Source organism: Microcebus murinus, chromosome 17 (assembly GCF_040939455.1).
Source record: "Microcebus murinus isolate Inina chromosome 17, M.murinus_Inina_mat1.0, whole genome shotgun sequence".
Classification (NCBI taxonomy): domain Eukaryota; kingdom Metazoa; phylum Chordata; class Mammalia; order Primates; family Cheirogaleidae; genus Microcebus; species Microcebus murinus.
Genome location: NC_134120.1, coordinates 35790781 through 35814173, shown reverse-complemented (window position 1 = coordinate 35814173; position 23393 = coordinate 35790781). Strand labels below are relative to the sequence as shown.

The following is a 23393-nucleotide window of genomic DNA, read 5'->3' as shown; positions in this document are numbered from 1 at the left end:
ACAAAGTAAAGAGAAAACAAAAACAAATTATTTTCTAAGTATGAACACAATGTACATAATTTTTTTAAAAAGCTACATCCAGTTTACAGTATCTAAACCTTTCTTTTGTTCGCAACACTGTTTAAAATATCTTCTCCCCAAGGAACAATACCCTAGATACATATAGTATCTACTTCTGGTGGCTGGCACAGTCTTCCAGAGACATATGATTATCATTGCCTTTAAACAGGGATTTCTTATGAAATGAGTATTCAAAAATTAGATAAGAAGTGAATAAAGAAGAATGATGGCCACCAGTAGGGAACAATATACATGCTTGAATACTAATGTTTAAATGTGTTGCATTTAGGGCAGAACTTTCTTCCTAGCCTACAGTAGCACTTGTATCAAGCTGCTCTATTCAGCCTGCTGCTATGACAACTATCCAGGGGCAAATGTCAGGTCAGCTGCTGCATCTGCGTCTTGGTATAATGGCTTTGTCAGAAACCTAATAGCTGTCTTCTTTTTCTCATTGAACAATGAAAAGCAACAGTAGCCAAATAACTAAATGTTGAGACATTCTTTATCTACTATACAACCCACATCCTTGGTTCCTATCATACTGTAATTGTGATTTTTCTCTATTTTGTGCTAAAACTGTGTTTACTAAGCAGTCAGACAACACTTTCAATTATAGCATTAATTTCAATGATTACCTCTCTATTTGGCTACATACTACCTTTTCGAGGCTTGAGCATTCCTTTTGTGTTATTAGGCATCTTATTCAAAAGTTCTTTTCCTCCCTGAAACTGAACTTTTGCCATGCTACCTCGAGCCCACATATGGATGCTTATTAAGTGCCTACCCTTATCCCAGTATGTAACTAGGTATCTTTAGGGCTCACTGTGCTAAAAAAAAACAAGGTCGTTTTAATCCTACAAAATAATACAAAATTGTAGAGTCAAATAATATTCCATAAGACACTTGAAAACCAATACAATGTCAGCTGGGTATATAATTAATTACTAAAATATGTAGTGCTGATAGTTGTTGCTATATAGAGAACTAGGGAAGGGGCTTAGTTTTGTGGACTGAGATTTGATCTAGGGGGAACTTCTTAAGGTAGGTGCATGTTGAGATAGGTCTACAAATAAACATAGTGCAATTGGAACTGAGAAACTACTTGAGCAAAGACATGCTGGTAGAAAGAGTTAGGACAACTGCTCCACACTCAAATATCTCTAAATCCGCCAAATGCCATTCATACATAAAGAAAACAGGAGCAACAAATAAGAAATGCATTTTCTACTGGGGTCATTTCTAGCAGTAAATAATAATGGTAATAGTGTATACTTTACTGAGTTTTTGAAAAAAATAAATGAGAAAATATATGTGGATGTAAATTAAAACTATAAAATAACACACAAGTATTAATACAACTGTATATGATATGCTTTCCAATACATGTCCTGATTCATTTAGTAAATATAGTCAGATGATACTTTAATAACTGAATAATGAAGAACTTGGAATTTAAACCTGGATCTGGGTATTTGAAATAGTTGCAAGAAATTTGTTACTAGAATATGAATTAATAAATAAACAGTAATTCAAGAAATTAATTTAATGTAAAGAACTATATAGAAAGGATCTTGTAGCTTTTTTATGTTTTATAATTGGAACTAATTGATCAATACCCATGTGCACATATACTAGTAAAACTCTATGGAAACTAAGCAAGATCTTATATTTTTAAAAACTAAAATGCAGGATTCCTATAAAGGAGTAAAGAAAACACATGGATAATTGGGCTTTCCCTAGAAAGAAAATTTTCCTCACAAATACAGAGACTCATACAAAGCTTGACAGCTTCATTGGACTCCTCAAACTTGTTTCATAGGCCATAATTAATGATAGAAAAATGCAAATGAATTAAACTAATGTGACCTTCTGAGTTCTGCAACCAAAGGAGTATTCAAATTCTTGCATGCCATGAATGTATGATGACATTAAGGGTTGAAATTTATGAAGCATTCTGATTTTCATTATTCAGAACATTACCCTGAATTCCAAAGGGAGCTAAATTTTTTGCACTATATTTTTCTTTTTTCTTCTTTTAAAGGGAAATTATATTTCTAGTGACTTAAAAAATGCATGGGGCAGAGGAAAGACAGGAGGAAGGAAGGAAGAAGGAAGGAAGGAAGGAAGGAAGGAAGGAAGGAAGGAAGGAAGGAAGGAAAGGAAAGGAAAGGAAAGGAAAGGAAAGGAAAGGAAAGGAAAGGAAAGGAAAGGAAAGGAAAGGAAAGGAAAGGAAAGGAAAGGAAAGGAAAGGAAAAGAAAGGAAAGGAAAGGAAAGGAAAGGAAAGGAAAGGAAAGGAAAGGAAAGGAAAGGAAAGGAAAGGAAAGGAAGGGAAGGGAAGGGAAGGGAAGGGAAGGGAAGGAGGGAGGGAGGGAGGGAGGGAGGGAGGGAGGGAGGGAAGGAAAGAAAAAAAAGAAAATATAAGCTAAAAATTAACTTCTCTCAGCCTGTATGTTTTATAAAATAAATTTGTGGAACTAATTGGTCTGTAAGGTTCCCTGTTGTTCTTTCTTTTTTTATTTTTTTTAAATTAGTCTGATATGTCCTTTAATAAAACATTATCTAATTTGAAAAATATGCAAAAAAAGGCTCTTCTTTTGAAAGGTAAAATTTACCAATATAAAGCTTTGCTTTAATTGCTGTTTTTGTTTTTATGAAAATCATAATGCCTTCAGAATTTTTCCTTCAGAAACTTTATGCTCATACTGAGCTACAGTATTTTATTACTTAAGTTTATAGTTTTAGCTATAACTGGTTTTTGTACTTTTGCTCTCTGGCCTCTTTCCAGAAGTCAGAACCATGGTTTTTATTAAATGTCACTTAGATTTTCATAGAGTAGTTGAGCACAGAAGGCTAACCACAAACTTGATGAAAAAAGTGATTGATCTTGCCATGTGCTGGGAGTCCCCCGAGTGCCAGAATGTACTACTATGTTTTATTAAATAATAAAAGAGAGGAAATCTACAATAAGAACATGGAATATTACTGGAGAAGTGGTTTGATCTTAATGTACAACTTTCAATTTAATTGTATAATCTAAAACGCTATTTTGACATTGCTTGTCTTCAAGACAAAATATTAAAAGAAACTTAGAAATAAATATGACTTGGATTTTGGTCTATGTGAGCATCATTTTCCTACTGATGAAGGTGTGTAGATAAGGACTCTTAGAAAATAGCTTTGCATAAACTAAACCAATGAGATGTAGTCCTCCTTATATTTGTTATATCTTAATAGGGTGTAGATAAGAACAAGTATAGGCTGTCCCATAGCCATCTAGGAGTTACTGGATGGTTGATGACAAAGTTATTATTTTTAAATTATTGACAAAGGCAAAGGCCACTGATAATATTAATACAACAAGGTAGGGCTTCTGCCTGAAGATGGAAACTTGAGAAACTTATACAGATTGATCCATTTCAGCAAAGCTGATCTTCTGTTATGAAATAAAAACACTTTGATTATATTTTAGAAAGATTTCTACTAAAACCACAAGTAAAATAATTTTTAATCAGGGCTAATCTTCAGTTCCCCAGAAATACCCAGCTCTGCAGAAAGACTCATTTCCCAAAGTACTGAGTAAATGAGGTAAAAACTGTGTATTCCTTGAGGCTACAGTCTCATTGTATTTACCATAGGAGTCATGCTTCGAAGCAATTTGTCAAGCTATTATCTAACTTCATAATAAATTTGTGACTCTGGTTTAATTTCTCCAATACATGTATATTGTTTCCCAGGAACGAATGGATTTTAAAGAGAATAGATTAAGGAGGAAGGACAGGGCAAGGAATGAACACATTATGAGAAATAAATTATAAAAATTAATAAATGTGGCATAAGCCAAATATGTCAGACTCTTCATTTATCTGCTAAGCCTAAAAATAACTGGTTTTAAAATAATATTAACAAAGATGCTATCTTCATGGAGAGCCTAGTAAATCATATGTTTCCTTGACTTTGGCACCAAAAGTATATCAACATGTTATGTTGATTTTCTGTGCCTGAATTCAAACCACCTACTCATATCCTGCCATTTATCTCCTTGAAATTAATAACATCCTAAACCAAAGATGTACCTAACGTTTTTAAAAATCATTTTCTGTATAAATGTGGGCGAATTCTCAATGAAGCCAGGAAACCAAATAGTAAAGTAGAATGAGTAATGGAAATACAATAAAATCAGAAATTGTGGCTTGTTTCCAGCTTCCTGCAGAAAGCATAGAGGTCACCCAAAAGAAATAAAATTTCTCAGTTTCAGATTCCCCATCCATGAGAGAGGGAAATCATTTGATCTACATGCCTCACAGGGACTAGTAAAATGCCATATGTACTTCACTACTCAGATACACATTGTTCTATCATTATATAAGGAAAATATATGCACTAACAACAAAGTTTTAACAGAAGTAACCTTACTCTCAATTTAAAAATAAAAAATGCATTTATTAAAAACTGTAAATGTCTGTTTTTTGAGACATCGTAAAGAGCAAACTTTAAGATAGAAAGAACAGTAATCTTGGTATGTAGTTACATAAGCTAAAATTATAAGAATATATTAAACTTGGATTCTTTATTAGCTGGGTACATGTTGTATTAAATAGTATGGAAGACTAAGCATTCCTAAATCACTCATATTTAGTTAAGGAATATACTGTAACTATATGATTACTTTGTGGCAGTTAATATTCATAATTGCTTTTGGTGTATGCTCATATTTAAATACTGCATTTAAGTAGCCAAATGGAAATAAGAGGTGGTATGGAAAGTACTCCCACAATATTAGGACCTCATCAATCCCAGTCCCATTCACACCCCATTGTTCGTAGGCTTCTAAAGCTTCATAGAAACTGGGCATGCCACTGTCCTTCACTACTCCTCTCTGGCATGCAATTAAACTCCACAAAACTTTACAGTGTATATAAAACCTCTGCACAATCTACTTTAAACCTTCACATGCAATTCTCTCTCCTTTCATTTCTTTCCAAGAATCCCAAGTTTCCTTCATAGGAAACCAGTTTTTAATACTCAAGAGCTTCTCTCATTTGGAAATACTCCCCATATGTCTACAATATTGTGCTCTAACTTTTCTGCCTGTCAAAATCTCCTTCATTTCTCAAGGTCTGGCTCAACCAGTGCCTCCACTGGGAAGCCTTCCTGGATTCTCCAGACAGACTTAGCAATACTCTCTTCTGGCTCTCACATCAAACTGATGACAGGCTTATAATTTAATTTAGCTTTTTTATTGAGCTTTAACAGAATATGAGTTTATTGATAAAATATGTCTTATTCATCTGTAAAGTAGAATATAAACATTTGTTCCCTAGTGATATTATCAGAATTATTAATAAGAATCTAATACTGAAAAGCACTAAGCAAACCTAAATAAATCTGACACTTAGTAAATTCTCAGTAAAAGTTCTCCCTCTTTACTTCTTGTGCAACATCTACACGGAGTAAAATGCCTGACACATGGTGACTGCTTAATTTATATTTGCTGAAAAAGAAAACCAATTTAGGGTCTATTCAATAGTAATTTCTCCAATTATTCATATTGCTTGCTGATAGAGATACATGGAAGACTTAAGAAAATACCTAGAGGAGTTCAAAAATCACGGAGAAGATGAAAGTTTATAATTTTTGCCAATAAAACATTATATTTCAAGAACTCATATCGGAATTAATTCATATTTGAAGTCCAGCCAGATTAAACTAATGCAGAAAGAATATAAATTAGTTAAGCAATTATTTTGCTCTCAAAATACCAACAGGAATTCAGGTCAAATATTCTTCCCTGCAGAACAAATAAAAAATTCCAGTATAACTATTTTAACCACATTTCTCAAATATTATGTGATATATACAATGAATTCAAGTTTTAAAATTAAATTGATAAATACGTATTATAGTTATCTATGAGTGATATTTTATAGATCCATAAAAATTTTAATCTTTGCCTTTTCTCAGTTTTATGTTTACAATTATTTCTATATGTTTACACAAAGAAATGGAACATATACTGCCATATTTTAGTGGTTTGAAATATTATAATCATTTCCAGATTCTGTTCTGCTCTAAATAGAGGTAAGATGGTAAGTTTTTGGTGGTGAGATTGTTTTAAAATCAAGTCTCCCTGGATTTGTTTGCTAATGTGTTCACCATTTTGTGCTCATGAGTTTAAGGTCAAATTTTGATATTTACTTGTGTTAGCCATATAGCATATAGGAAAAACCTATATTCCTCTAGAACATGATGTCTTACTAAATATTGCCAGCCATGTTAGAGACCAGGTGAGTATATAGATGGTTTAGTGTAAATCCATCACTGACACTGAAGAGCAACCAAGTGCATAGCCTCCAATGTTGAGTATATTTATGGGTAATTAAAACTGACAAAAACATACAGTTTTGAAGACTACAGGGCCTGATCTTTTCATGGCATTCAATTTATAGCAAAATGTTGGGTTTTGTGGTATCCTTATTATAAATATACAACAAGGAAATTAAGTATATGATGGCTTCCAAAATTAAAAAAATATAAGTATACATTAGGAGATTTTTAATAGTTGAATGATGAGTGTATAAGGGATTTTTATTTCAAGAATAACACTGCACTTGGAAGTCATATATAACTTATATTTATTTATTTATTTGTGAATGAATGACTCACTAGGGATGTAATTGATACAGACATTGATACTTAATTGCCTCAAATTTGCAATATAATACATTAAACCAAAGGGTCACATTAAGTTATTTTTTAATCTCATGCCACATAGTTTTTACTTCTAGGCTCTGGAAAATTATAAAACAAAAGTAAATAAAGGAATAAAGGAAGAATAGAAGTAAATCTGAAATGATGAAGGCAAAGCCCACTGAAAATTTGAGAGCTTAGAACCTCCTGTTAGGTCTCTTCAAAAAGAGGGACTGAGTCATAAGGATTCACTATCAAGGAATAGATCTGAGTGTTTAGGCTTCTCATTCCTGTATTTAAATCCTAGACTATTTTGTCCATAGCAGTGTTTCCCCAAGCCAGTGGTACCTCCCCCTGGGAAGATTTGGCAGCTATATAGCAGATGCTACTGGCATTAAATAGGTCGGAAACAGGTTCAATAGAAGCCCTGATATTTTCCGGGCAGCCTCCTGTGATTAAGAATTGTCCCTGGTCCCAAAGGAATTTTTAAAAGTCCTGCTAGATATCTTTGTAGGTGGAAAGCCTATTTAGAACTATCTGAGCCTACAACTTAACCACATTTTAGGTATGATCACAAAGTTTATGCCTGATTTTAAAAATATATTGAGGCCGGGCACGGTGGCTCACGCTTGTAATCCTAGCACTCTGGGAGGCCGAGGCGGGCGGATTGCTCGAGGTCAGGAGTTCGAAACCAGCCTGAGCGAGACCCCGTCTCTACTATAAAAATAGAAAGAAATTAATTGGCCAACTAATATATATATAAAAAATTAGCCGGGCATGGTGGCTCGTGCCTGTAGTCCCAGCAACTCGGGAGGCTGAGGCAGTAGGATTGCTTAAGCCCAGGAGTTTGAGGTTGCTGTGAGCTAGGCTGACGCCACGGCACTCACTCTAGCCTAGGCAAGAAAGCGAGACTCTGTCTCAAAAAAAAAAAAAAATAAAAATAAAAATATATTGAATTATCTAAATACTAACACTATGATGTAAATCAAGGGAGTATTACACTATGTTTTGTTTGGAACTTTATCAAGTTTCTTACCAATAGGAAAGTTCATGTCCCCTATCACTGTGAGTTGTCACAAGATATTAATACTTATGTCAGAGGACAGTTTAGCTATCGCATTCTCATTGGTTTGATGTATAGGTGCAAGCATCTGATCGCTTCATTATATCTTCTAGTACCATAATGTCTCCACATTTCCACATTAAAATACATGTTATTTTATGTTACTATAGATTTCTTTAATGTAAAATGTATATTAATATTAGAATATTATATGTATTTTAATTGTGGGCAGAGATAATTTATATTAATTATAAATTTCATTTTTGGTCTAAATGCGGGGCATTTCAAGGTAAATACTGGAAAAAGAGATTCTGTAATCGACATGGTTAGGAACTACTCGTTTCAAGTCAAAGATTCTTAGAAATTTAAACAAGGATTTAATTGGCATATGCCTATTAAAATAAGCCAAAATCCTGATTTTGTACAAATAAGGTAAAAATTAAGGATGAGGACTTTTGCGTTTATTAAGGCATTTAAAACCTAGCTGCTCTTTGACCCCGTAATTCCACTTCTCATAATTTACCCTAACAAGTAAGAAGCAAGTCATACTTTTTACATGTAAATTATGCTAAAAACAGAATTAGCACCGAATATTTTATTTAAAAATGACATGGAGTATTAAGTTGCTTTTAAAAACAATGTTGATAAGATTATGTAGTGATACAGTAAATATGCATAACACTAATTGAAATGGGAAGATACAATGTGATATTCTGCTTTTTAAAAAAGAGATTTGCATAGAAAAAATACTAAAAGAAATTTTACTATAAAACCAGGTGGTGGAATTATTAGCAAAATATATTCCTTCTTTATGCATTTCTTCATTTCCCAAATTATGATAAGTAAGTCCATATGATTGAATAGAGTTTTTAAAATGTAACAGTCAGTATAACTTTAAACGCAGAAAGACTGTGTCAAAGTGGGGCTTCATACTGAACAATTCTGTGACTTTAGGGAAACATGTTTAACTGCTCTAAGCCTCAGTTCCTCTACTTCTATAAAAATTATGACAATTGTATTAAAAAGATGACTTGCAAACATATTCTGTCCCAAATAGTTTAAAATTACACATGTTACACAAGAGAATGTATTCCAAGAACTCCCTCCAGAGTCCAGGCATACTTGGGGATATTTCAGGTTTTGTTCCACCCCACCACAATAAAGTGAATATTGCAATAGAGCAAGTCACATGAATATTTTGGTTTCCCAGTATATATAAATGCTGTGGGTACACTATACTCTAGTATATCCAGTATTCAATAGCCTTATGTCTGAAAAACAAAACAAAACAAAAAACAAAAAACCCAATGTACCTTTCTTAAATAAAAAATAATTTATTGGCTGGGTACAGTGGCTCACACCTGTAATGCTAGCGCTTTGGGAGGCTGAGATGGGAGGATCACTTGAGGCCAGGAATTCAAGACCAGACTGAGCAACATAGCAAGATTCTGTCTCTACAAAAAATAGAAAAATTAGCCAGGTGAGGTGGCACATGCCTGTAGCCTCAGTTACTTGAGAGGCTGAGGCAGGAGGATCACATGAGCCTGTGAGTTTGAGGCTGCAGTGAGCTGTGATGATGCCACTGCACTCCAGCCCAAGTGACAGAGCAAGACCCTGTCTCTTAAAAAAAAAAAAAAAAAAAAAAAAAAAAAAAAACCAAAACACACAAGCCTCTTTATTGTTAAAAAATGCTCATAATCATCTCAGCCATCAGAGAGTCATAATCTTTTTGCTGGTAGAAAATCTTACTTCACTACTGATGGCTGCTGGCTGATTAGGTGGTTGCAAAAAGTTGGGTTGGCTGTGGTGATTTCTTAAAATAAGACAACAATGAAGTTTGTCACGGGGATCGATTCTTTTTTTAACAAAGAATTTCTTCATAGCATGTGATGCTGTTTGATAGCATTTTACTCATAGTATAATTTCTTTCAAAATTAGAGTTAATCCTCCTGCTTGTTCAACTAAGTTTAGGAAATATTTAAATCCCTGTTGCCATTTCAACAATATTCAAAGATCTTCCCCTGAAATAGGTACCATCTCAGAAAATCACTTTCTGTGCCTATCCTTGAGAAATCCTTAATTTATTAAAGTTTTGTCATGAGACTGCAGCAATTCAGTCACATATTCAAGCTCCAGTTATCATTCTAGTTCCTTTGCTATTTCCACCACATCTGCAGTTGATGCCTCCACTGAAGTCCTGAACCCCTCAAAGTCAACCATGAGGTTTGGAATCACCTTTTCCAAACTCCTGTTAAGGTTGCTATTTTGACCTTCTGCCATGAATCATGCGTGTTCTCAATAGCATCTAGAATGGTGAATCCTTTCCAGAAGGTTTTCCATTTATTTTGCCCAGATCCATCAGAGGAATCACTAAACAGCTATAGCCTTATAAAATATATATTTTTAAATAATACGACTTGAAAGTTGAAATTATTCCTTGATCTATAGGCTGCAGAATGAATGCTGTGTTAGCAGGCATGAAAAGAACATTAAGTTTCTGTACTCTCCATTAGAGATCTTGGATGACCAGGTATACTGTCAATGGCAGGAAATATTTGAAAGAAATATTTTTTTTATGAGCAGTAGATGTCAACAGTGGGCTTAAAATACTCTATAAGCCATGCTATAAACAGATGTGCTGTCCTCCAGGTTTTCTTTTTCCATTTATAAAGCACAAGAAAAGTATATTTAGCATAACTGCTAAGGGCTGTAGGATTTTTCAGAATGGTAAATGAGCGCTGGATTCAACTTAAAATCAGCAGGTGTATTAGCCCCTAACAAGGAATTCTTTTTATCCTTTGAAGCTTTGAATCCAGGCACCCATGCCTCCTCTCTAGTTATGAAAGTCCTAGATGTCACTTTCTTCTGATATTAAAATGTTTCGTCTACATTAAAAATCTGTTCCTTAGTGTAACCACCTTTATCAATTTTCTTAGCTAGATCTGCTGGATAACTTGCTGCAGCTTCTATATCAGCACTTGGTGTTTCACCTTGTACTTTTGTTATGAAGATGGCCTCTTTTCCCAAACCTCATGAACCAACCTCTGCTAACTTCACATTTTTCTTTTGCAGCTTCCTCACTTCTCTTAGCCTTCACAGAATTTAAGAGAGTTAAGCCCTTGCTCTGGATCAGGCTTTGGTTTAGGGGAATGTTGTATCTGGTTTGATCTTCTATGTAGACCACTGAAACTTTCTCCACATCAGCAATAAGCCTGTTTTGCTTTCTTATCATTCATGTGTCTACTGGAGTTGCACTTTTAATGTCCTTCAAGAACTTTTTTTTGTAATCACAAATGACTAAATGCTGCAAGAGGCATACTTCTCAGGCTATCTCAACTTTCAACATGTCTTCCCCACTAAGTATAATCATTTCTAGCTTTTGACTTAAGGGGGCTTGTAACTTTTCCTTTCACTGGATCATATAGAGGCCATTGTAGGGTTATTAATTGGGCTAATTTCAGTGTGATAGTGTCTCAGAGAATAGGGAGGCCCCAGGAGAGGGAGAGAGACATGGGGACGGTAGGTCAGTAGAGCAGTTAGAACACACATAACATTTATCAATTAAGTTTTCTTTCTTATGTGGGCATGGTTTGTGGTGGCCCCAGACAATCACAATAGTTAACATCAAAGATCACGGATCACAGATCACCATGACAGATATAATAATAATGAAAAAGTTTAAAATAATGCAAGAATTACAAAACATGACACAGAGACTATAGAGTGAGCACATGCTGTTGGAAATATGCTGTCAATAGACTTGCTTGACACAAGACTTTACAAGCCTTCAATTTGTAAAAAAAAAATACAATATCTGTGAAGCACAATAAAGCAAAACATGATAAAATGAGGTATGCCCATACTTTTTTCTCATATAGTATATAAATTTTTCTTATATAGTATATTTTCTTCTGCGGATGAAAGGGTCATATTGAAAAACATAGAAAGACTCAAAGATACAGTTTTTTTTTTCCCCCTGACATTGTACATAAAAAAGGAAAATGCTAGAAGTAGAATAAAAAGCTGAACATGATTGAGTATAGGGCTGGGGAGGTATGGGCTGGCAGGCCATGGAAATAGTTTTAAGGTCATGTCTTAGTTACTATCATAATGTTTAAATTTAAAAGTAAAATCCTATTGAAAATTGTTGCTTTCAGTTAGGTATTTTTTTAATGTTTATAAATGTTACCAAAAGGACATACAACTATAGAATGAAATGTGAAAGAAAACCTTCTTGTCTGAAAAACTGTGTCTTTATCACAGTGTTTTAGATAGTTTTTAAATACATCCATAACAAAATACAAAATTTTGCATTAAAATTTACCTCATGCATATATGGCTACATTTCAACTTTTGTACCTGCAATTAAATTTATTTTAATAATATTCCCACTCACTAGTACCCTAACAGAACAAAAGAAAAAACATGAACAGATAAAGATTGCAGTGAATTCGGCATGATTAAAAGAATAAACAAGGAAGTATAGGGTTACTAAATATTTTTAGGTCCTGGGTTCATGCTGGTTTATTAAGTGTTTTTTTTTTTATTTCAGCATATTATGGGGATACAAATGTTAGGTTACGTATATTGCCCATGCCCCATATGAGTCAGAGCTTCAAGTGTGTCCATCCCCCACGCGGTGGGTATTGCACCCATTACACGTGTATATACTCATCCCCTGCCCCCATCTGCCGGACACCCAATAAATGCTACTACTATATATGCACTTAAATGTTGATCAGTTAAAACTAATTTGCTGGTGAGTACATGTGGTGCTTCTTTTTCCATTCTTGGGATACTTCACTTAGTAGAATGGGTTCCAGCTCTATCCAGGATAATACAAGAGGTGCTAGATCACCATTGTTTTTTGTGGCATAATAAAACTCCATGGTATACATATACTACATTTTATTAATCCACTCATGTATTGATGGGCACTTGGGTTGTTTTTTAATTTTTTAAATTAGTGATGCATAAGTTTTTAGTGCTTTCTTCTCTGAATCCTTAACTTTTATTATATGACAGGTAACTAACATGCCATTTCCCTTCTCCTACCCCACTGTGTTCTTGTCAATAGAGTCAAAGGTATCACATGACAGTCAACCATTGATTTTCCATCTGTCCTTGCCCTTGCAAAATTTGTCACCCACCTCTCCTGTTTTGTGCTTTAGATGCAGTATCTGCTGGGCTCCCACTGGGGAAGCCCTTGATGGTTGGCTTTATGTGATCCCTTTTACAGATTACAAACTAATTTAATTGAAATCACTGTGGATAGAGAAAAGAAACCGTCACATTCCTCAAAAACTTTCTACCTTAATCAGTCATCAAGCCTATGAATAAAATATATGTCACCCCTCAAAAATAGCAGAAAAAATACACACTTATAGGAGGTAAATCACCAACAAATAGTTAGTTCTAATCTCTCTCACTTTCTACCTTTGTCTGTCTCTTTAAATCAATTATCACCAAGAACAATAAGATATCTTTGTTAAGGAAAAATAAATATCTAAATAATAAAGATATAGAAAAAGAACCCACAAAATTTGAGCAATGTCACAGAGCTATAAAAGTGAAGTCTAGATTTGTCCATTTTTCTGATTTAAATAATTTCCTAGTTAACATAAAAATTTCAGATTTTGATGTTAAAAAATGCTGAGTATATGTTAAAATGCATTAAGGATTAACCTCAGTTCTGTGAAAACTGATTCCCAATAAAGCAGTAGGCTCCTGTTCTTGCCATTGGCTTGCTTTAGGCTGAAGCTGCATAATAAGCTTCCTCTGGACTTTAGTGCAAAATGGACATACAGCATAAAGTATTTAACACATCTGTAATACCTTTCATGTTTACAGCTGAAAGAGCTTTAAAAAATCCAATTCATTCATCAAGCTTCATAAACTCTGAAGGACATGCATAACTACAGCTCTTCATGTGACTAACTACTGGCAGCAAGCAGTCAGATAGGTGGCTTAATGGGAAAACAGTTTTTAACTGTTCAATTTTTGAATTTTTGTATACCCATAGGAAGTCAGAGGCATGATGAAGAACCACTGAATCACTCACTGTAAAGTTCTCTGGCTGTCTCTACTTGGGCAGAGATTGTTTAGATCTGATTTGGAGAAGGGTCCTGGCTAACTCCATGATTTGGTGAGAAGCAGAATCACTTATTAGAAGTCTCCATGTGGCATACCAAAGGAAATCCATAGAATTCATAGTAAGAAGAAATGGTTTAGATATTTTTGAAATACTAATTATAAACACTAAGCTAGTATTCTCAGTGCATAATTAGTTCTCCCAAAGTGAAACACTCTGGGAAGTTTGTAACATTTTTTAGGCTGATATCCGGGCAAAACCTGGTTTGCTAGTTATGGTAGACTGTAAAATATTTGTGAATAAAGTAAATCATTTTTCCAGAAGAAAACTGCACTATGAAAACATTGTGAGAAGAGAGACATATATGATATGAGTTGTAAGATTTGGTTCTAGGATATGGGTTTTCCCTTGGGGAATGTAATTAATTAAAAGACAATATAGAATTGTGGAAAGATCTCAGGTGTCAGCCTTACCTAATACAAATTCATATCCTGACTTTCCCATGTATCATGCATAAGTTATCCCATTTCTCTGGGCCTCAGATTCCTAACATGTAAATGAGAATAATAATACTTACTCTCATGGCATTATTGAGAATAATAAATGAAAAAATATCTGAAAGTGCCTAATGGATTTTTCTAATAAATCACAGAGTGTCATTTAAGAAATCATTTCTTCCTTATTCCCCACAAATCTCAAGCCCTTTGAACTTTTTTAGGAAAGAACATCCCTATGTGGAGATGATACTGGGCATCCTCCATGCGTAGGTGATGGAGACTTGCAATAAAAAAATCAGTATGTATGAGGACATACAGGAAACAACTGATATGGGCAGTAGGGTCAAGGACCATCGGCCCCAACCCTTCCCAGTCCCTGGGACGGTAGTAGGAAATCCCATTCCTCACTATTTCTAACAGTTTTTTTTTCAAATGGGTGGAAGCTCTAGGAAGCAAATTTGAGCTCAATTTAAAGACTTTCAAAATAATTATACCTCTCTGACAGTAGGAAAGCATATTAGTAAATAGCAGATCTAGCACTGGGGTGAGATTTGAGATATTTAAGCAAATGGTGAATATATCTTTAACAATATATAAAATTATAAAGTACCTTATACTTTTATGTGCATTGACTTAAATCCTCACAATAACTATAAATTTGACATGTGGATCCTCCATTTTATAGATTAGGCCAACAGTGATTAAATAATTGGACCAAATATTGGTAGATGACCAGCTTTGGAGGATACTGTAGAGTGATATTGTAGGTAGTACATAACAGGGATCGGTCATTTAATTTTTATAACAACTCTATATGTAATTGGCACTATGCAGAGATATTCTAGAGCAGGGGTCTTCAAACTTTTTAAACAGAGAGCCAGTTCACTGTCCCTCAGACCATTGGAGAGTGTGCACTGTGGGCCTGGGACGAGTCGGCTGCTAAGCAGGACAGGCAGTGGCTGCAAAAACACCTGGAGAGCCAGATAAATGTGTTATGTGCCCATATGTGGCCCCCGGGCCATAGTTTGAGGATGCCTGTAGAGTATAGACTAGGGGGGATATATGGCTAGAAGATAACAAAGAAAGTTCTGCAAATCTCAGAAGTCTATTATTCCAATTTCTAGAATTAGGATCTTTTTCTCAAATGGACTTAGTTTGACTTCAAAATTCTTGTACCTGAGATAGTATTATTAATGCTTTCTAGTTTACTGATACAAATGCAGTGACAAACATGCTAGACATCGAAGTCTTCTTTTCTAGGCTGAAATTATAGATGCTTACTATGTGCCAGGCAAAATACTAAGTACATATCATGCATCTGTCATTTAACATTCTCATAATGACCTCATAGAATTAGTACTGTTGTTATTTTTGTCTTTCACATGAAGAAACTGAAGCACTCAGAACTGAAATAGTTTGCTAACGGTCACACAATTAGTAAGAATAGAGATGAAAATCAAAACCAGGTCTATTCAACTCCAGAATGTGTAATCCTAACCACTATGCTAGATGGTGTTATATGTAGTGCTGTAACTCACTGTAATTAAGTAAATTTTATAGATATAATAATGATAATGTCTCAACTGAGAGCATATATGTAAATAAATACTGGCAGCATGATTAACAAATTCAAAATAAGAATTGTTACATACTTTTTATCAAAAGCTAAAACAGTATTTTTTACTTAACTAAAGGCTTCATCTTTTGTAGCATTCAGAATTATTAGGACATGATAGTTTAATAAATATATCAAATCAAAGATTATATCATTCTTAAACATTTCAAAATATTCTATACCTGGAATGGAAAGCTCTTTTTTTTTTTTCTTTGAAGCCCACTGGCTTACGGGAGAAACAAAATTAGACTAATTTTATTTAGTCTCGATTCATCTCAACCTCAATTAGAAATATGAAACACCCACTACTTTTGTTGTAAAAATAATTTAAAAGTGAGACTACAGTATGTATGTATGATATTTAATATATTATAATTTAGCTTTTTATTAGGGATAAATATAAGAAAAAGACATTTTACAGATGAGAAGGGGAGACAGAACTATACAGATAAACCAAGAGAAAGATTGAGTAAAACACCAATGAACAATGAACCGAAAATAAATTCATCCGTGCTATACAGACATACACCCTTAGAAAAGGGACATAAAGATGATATGCAACTGGCATATAATAAGTGATTAATTAATAAGGGAGTAAGCTCAGGACATGGATTTCCATTATGTTATATCCACATTTTATGGTTTTCTAGTCTTTCAAAGTTATGTTGTACTTTCCCAATATCAGTATAAACTACTGGCATTTGACAGTAGACCAGAAGACATTAAAGAACATGATCAGATCACTATGATACATGATGAGGTAAATTTAGAAAACTGTTGTAAATGAATTAAGAGTTAGAACCTCTTACGAAGTAATTAGCCTTCAATTTGGGTGTTAAACAGAATTATAACTTGTTAGTTTCCATTTTCACCATGGAAAATGTTTTGTTGTTTACCTCCATTGACCACATGAACGTGTATTTTTCAAGTTTAAATTCTCATCATAAAGGCATAAAAATTATATCTCTGTGTACTATAACTCGCTCAAGAGTTTTTACTCTCCTATATAAATCAAACGAAATTAACTGCATTTGCAATAGCTGGTGACCACCAGACTGCAAGAAGCCTCAGTACCTGTTGTCTCTCCAGACGCATCCTCTTGGCAGCATTTCTACTCTCACTCTCACAGGCTGAAGCCAAGATACTCTCTGCAACTGCTGAAGTAAGGTGAGAAGGAATAGGTCGAGACTAAAAAGAAAAAGAGAAAAAAATATGAAAAAAAATTATTAACAGTATCATTAACAGGCAGGCCAACGCTAATCTCAGAAGAGCTCACGGGACCATCAACACGTGCAGGAGTATCCATTTATTTCAACTGAACTTATTTCAATAAAAAGAGGAAATGGAAAATTGCAAAGATGAAAAATGAAAGCTAGTTAGAGGTTAAGCTATCATTGCTACACAGATCCATCATTCATTCCCACAGACCCATCCTCACAAGTATCTAGTCTGGGCCATTAAGCTGCAGTTTGAACAGGCAGTGACAGAATTGCTAACTGGATCTGACAAATAAAACAAGTTCTTTAGTTCATTTATAACATATGACAATGCACAAGAAAACAAAACAAAAACAAGTGACAGGGCTGAAACATAGTTTTTTTAAAAAAAAACTAACAGATACTCAGACCATGTCAAACAATCTTACTATGAAATATTATGAATATTTATAGCCTAAGTTGTGACACAATTGATGTGATTAAAATGCTTTTAAAAATACTTATTTTAGTTTAAACACAAAATAAAAAGTCAGTGCTAGCATTATTTTGATATACCAAAGGTTTGGTGTTTTCAATGTGAGATAATGTTTACCCATGTGTGTACATGCATGTTTTGTTTCATTTATAAAATATGAGTTGACATTGTTAACAGGTATATGTTGAAATCTATCTTCTATGTAGCCCACACAGAAATTAATTAATCCCCCAACTAAGCTCCTAATTAACTATAAATTATTTGTAGCTCTTTATATCATTTGTGATAATCATAGAAAAGTTTTCCATTTTCCCCATAATTGTATGCAAAAACATCTAACTGAAAGATGAAGTACTTAATGATATAGAACAGTTTTTTAATTATGATAAGCAAATTATAGATAAGAAATAACATAAAAATTAAACCAGATAAGACAATACAATAATGTGAAATCACAAAACAAAAGTATCATTTGGGAATCTAGCATCTATAGTGACATGCTGCCTTAGGGTTTTCAAAGGCTCAGTCCAAAATAAGTGTGAATATTGTTAATTAGAAGCTTCCAAACTAATTGAGGTCTTTTATACTTTTTAAAAGAAACTTGAACATGCCTTTATTGTACTTCATTCATTTGACCAACTCTGGCATGTAAAATGTGCCTGAGCAAATTGAAACATAGGGTTGATGTCTCAAATAATATTTTGGAACAGATAAATTCAGACCACGGTGATTTAAAAATATTCCTTGATCAAATTTGTGTAGTGTAGAAAGAGACCAGGCTCTGATCTTGGGTGAACTAGGAAACAATTTCTGCAGGTGCTTCAGCAAACTTCCTCTCTGCTTCCCCTCAAAGTAGCCTCTGTAGGCAAAAGGGAGGAGAGATATAGGCTTCAGTCTTCATTGCTAACCCTATGAGATGTCTGACATGATGGTTAGATATATCTGGAATGCTATTTTTGCAAAAGAAAGAGAAGAGAGGTGCCCCTGAGGTGGCAGGAAAAAAATACAATAAAAGTATTCTGAGAAGGAAATTAGAAAGCCAGAACTGTGCCTTGGGAATAAAGGATCAAACGAGGTAAAGGTTAAAAAAAAAAAAAAAGTCTGTAGTCCAGAACTAAATAACCAAATAAATATGAAGCTATAAAATTAATGTCTCATTAGTAGACAGACACTGCTGGGTTCAAAATTGTAACCTATTCTACATGGGAATTAGGTATTTATTAATATCCTTCTTGATTGAACTAGTTTTTTGAGGCAAAGGTGTTGTAGAAAAAATAAGAATAAGAACATTTCATTACAAAAAAAGAAAAATCATTTGATTGTAGCTAGCATCACTCAAATAGGAATGAGGGTTTACACCTTTATAAACTTCATTATTAGATCCTTTATCTGGTTCCAGAGATGAAATTAACAGAATCTAAATAAAACATCAGCAACCTCCCTTTTCTGAATTGAATTCTTGATAGCCACATGGGATTTATAGAGATATATGTTAGTTCTTCATTACATCTATTTTTCTCTCTTTATCAGACAGAATATATTCCAAATTAGGAATATATAAAGCTATAGAATTTTATTCAATTGATTAAACTGTATTAATAAACACACAAATTCTTTCAATGTATACAAGTTTGTTGAATAAGGAGAACACACACTAAAATATCCCTTTAATTAAAATTATTTGGTAGCATTTGCTTTCAAATTATTTTTAATTTTTAAAATCAACTTTTACTAAACAAAGAGTAAAAGTTGTTATGTATAATTTATATAATTTCCTTTTCAGAGAAAATGATGGGGAAAGTTGGGTCTTCCCCAGATGTGTTAAATTGGTCTTCTCAGAAATTACTCTATTTAATAGAATAAGATCTTGGCTGAGTGGAGCTAGATATTCTTTAAAGTCACTTGATAACTTAATGTTTCAAGATTTTGGGAAAAAGTCAGCTTCAAGATGAAGCATGTACGTTTCCCTATTGAGTGGGAAAAATAAGTAGAAACAAAGATACATAATTCAACATTGCCTGTAGATAAATAGTATAATTTTGAAAATAGAGTTGTTCTGAGTTTATTGTAGAATTATAATTTGATAACTGTAAATAGCCATAGAAATGATCCAGTACTCATTTCTTCTCTAAACTTGGAAGAAACTGAAACTCAAATAGATTAAGCAATTTGCCAAAGGGCAAATTGAACTAGCTCTAAACCCGGGTTTCATGTCTCCCAATTTTCAACTCTTTTACTCTCTTAAATTCTGTTGTCTATTTTGTACTTTCACATAAGTTATCGCTAACAAAACAAAATATTCTAAACAATTTCTTATATACAAACCATTGTTTTCAACTATAAAGAAAAGTAAGCAGGTCAAAGATTGCCCTTTACATGGATGTGTTATAAGCATCATAATTAATTCAAGCTCATTGGTAAGAAAGGCAGAATGCATTCACAAAATCTATATTCCAGTTTAAGAATATATATGTATTTATCAAAGAATTTACTATATCTCAAATATATAATCAAATGGGTATCTCCAAATGGAAATCCAGATCCATCCTCATTTAATTTTTAGGTAAATGCTAATAATAAGTAACTGCTATTGGGTGCTTAGGATGTACAGGCATTAATACAAAAAGCTTAGATTCATTATCAGATTTAATCTTCCAAACAGTCTTTGAGTAAAGTACTTATACTAATCATATTTAAGATAAAACCAAACTAAAGTTCTGAGAGATTATACAACTTGGCCAGATTGTGCAGCTATGTATGTGGAAACTTCTGGATTTGAATCTAAGTCCCTGATGATAAATTGGGAATAATAATCCTTAGTAAGCAATTATTCTCATTTTACAATTAAGGCCTCAGTGACCCTACATAAAGGAATCCATTTACAACTAACACCTCTTTGCATTTAAGTAAAGAATATATTAGGATCTCCCTAATATCCTTCTCTTAAAATGATTGAAATCCTCCTAATGTCTTTTCCTATTCTTTAGAATCCTTCTTCAATAGTAGAGCAAAGATAAAAATGAAACTTATCTCAGTTATGCCACAAATTCAAAACTGATGCAATCTAAATTCACAAGATCTTAATGTAGCCAGAAGTGCCAAGAAATTACTTTACACGAAACATAACAAAACGTAGTTTCATGCCCCAAGTGAGAAAACAGGAGTAGGGCAGAATTCTTTCCCTCCTGAGACGTAATCCTGTTAAAAATCCCTTTAGTTCTAACATTGACAAACTGTAATAAATGCCAATGCTCCCCAATAGCACAGAGCTCAACTATATGAAAGTTGTTTTGGCATTTTTCCTGCATAATTTGGCTTTTATCCATTTCACAACTCAAAAGTACTCATATCAAGATAATTAGAAGGAAAATTAATCAATTTTTTCCTTATAAAACAGTTTTATCATAGAAAAATTTAAAACTACTGTTTACTATGGGTTCTGAGACGTATCTTCATTTAAACTCTCCTTTCCATTACTACATTTGATAGGTGAGAGCTTGTTCTAATATCACCACTTTAGGGTCTTCCTGGGACATAATTAGTAAGGTATATTAAAGGCTATAGTCATAGATTCCATCAGGGATAGTGCTAACAATTTCCTTTTATATTTGTAAGAGTGGCCATCACACACAAAAGCTTTCATGTGATAACTAGAGATGGGAATATTTTTGACATAAAAATCAAATGCAAAGAATTCAATAGACAATTTATGAAAAACAACACTTCTCCTTCTGGTTGAAGATAGTAAATATATATACTATTTGATATGTATCTTAAAAGATTCAAAATGATAATTAAAATAGATATAATTATACCATTTACATGATATATACCTAAATTGGGAAGATTTGTTATCTACTTTTTTCCCTGGATATAAGATAATGTTAAGAATCCTCACTAATTATCTCTTCATAATTAACTGTCATTCTCAACTGGGATCTGAGTTGATCTTTCTCCAGCACAATTCTTATCATAATAATTATCTATACTCAAGTCACTAGTGGTTGTGTCATTAAACAGATGGCTAAACTGCCACATGGTGCTTTTGGAATTTAAAAAGTCACATTTTAATTGGGAATTTAAGACGTGATTGCTGTTGGAACAATGTAAATGTGTCTTTTCTTATATATGCAAGTAAAATCTACCACCACAGAAACAAACTATGCAAATTTTTTGATCCTGAAGCTGTAAACTAAACAACTTTGAGTCATCTGAAATTCAGCTGGATGCCACAGAATTTTTATAATTTTAAATAGGTAAAAAAAAATTAAGAATGTAAAGTTCATGGGTTAATGTAACAATGCTCTTTAGACTCTAGTGTTTAAGTAGAGTTTAATCAAGTATTAGATAAGGCCAGCGTGGGAGCAACAGTGAAATCCACTGATAATTTAAGTAAACAATTCAGTAGTTAGACTTCAGGTAGGGTCCTCAATTAAGATTATTCCTTCCAATCTTGTTACTTTATAAAATACATTATTAAGAATTCTGCAACTTGGATGATATGCAAATACTCTCTCTTCCAAATGGTGTAGCTACACCTAAAGGCATAATTATACAGTCTGTATTGAAGGTTTTAGCTCCTAAGAGATCCCTTCTATAAACCAGGTAGTTTCATTCATAGATATCAGTGGAATGAATACAATTTACAACCAAGTCAGACTCACGATATTATTCTATAATCAGCTACTTGCTATCTAAGTGATTATTTTGGTGATTTAATATCTCTGAGCCTCAGTCTAGGTATGATTATTTCTATTTTTATAAATGGAAAAACTGAGGTTCATTCAGAAAAATAAAAATAAGAGAAATAATCTCCATTTCATGGGGTAGTTTTTAGAATTCCATGAAGGAATGCACATAAAGTCACTAGTATCTTAATTTATTTATTCAACAAATGCATTTATTTAATAATCATTTTCTATACATCAGGAACTGTGCCAAGTTCAGCAATATGAAGAAAAACAATATTAATACTATCCCTACCTCATAGAGTTTACTTGACAAGATAGTACAATGCCTGACATTTGAGCCCATGAATACAGCTATATGTGAATCCTGGGCTTTTCCAGTTTCATGAGAAAATTCTCTTCCCTCATTTAAAAGGAGTTTGAAAGTGTTTTTAACATAAGCTAATTAAACTTCATCTAGGCTTTCATTATAAATATTTTATTTATGAATTAATGATCTATGCCTTGGCCTTAATTTTAGAATATTATTGGCAATTAATAATGATCTTTCCCAAACATGAAAAATTAAAGTCTTATAGTTGATACTCAGAAGCACAGGTTAGCAGTCAACTGACAATACCTCTGATCAAGACATAAGATCGATTCAATTATCAACTAATATAACATGCTTTCATTTTTAACTATGTGATCCTTTATTTTAATATCTACTGGAAAACAGTAGATATTTTAACTTTAATTCTGAAAATAAGTGATTATATATACTTATAATTCTTATAGATTATGGCATCTTTTTCCCTAATAAGTTACTTATAAAACTAAAACTCTACACCAATTCCATTCAAACAATAGAACTATCTATTCACACTAATTGTCAAATAGATAAAATAATTTAAAAATTAGCATTTTGGGAGTTAAAAAGATAAAATTAAATGTTACACAATTGTCTTCTTTAGAGAAAGGAAAAAACTCCCAAAAAATTTAATGTAATTTAGGCTGTAT

At 33.2% G+C, this 23393-nt stretch overlaps 1 protein-coding gene across 7 annotated transcripts in view; it reads right to left on the bottom strand.

Moving 5' to 3' along the window:
* Window positions 1–23393, bottom strand: part of NOL4 (nucleolar protein 4) — a 347440-nt gene that overhangs the window by 69838 nt on the left and 254209 nt on the right. For all 7 annotated transcript variants that reach the window (XM_012782596.3, XM_075993566.1, XM_075993562.1 and 4 more), the window contains one exon: window positions 17089–17202. In XM_012782596.3, the coding sequence (XP_012638050.1) occupies window positions 17089–17202 (114 nt within the window). The remainder of the gene's footprint in view (window positions 1–17088; window positions 17203–23393) is intronic.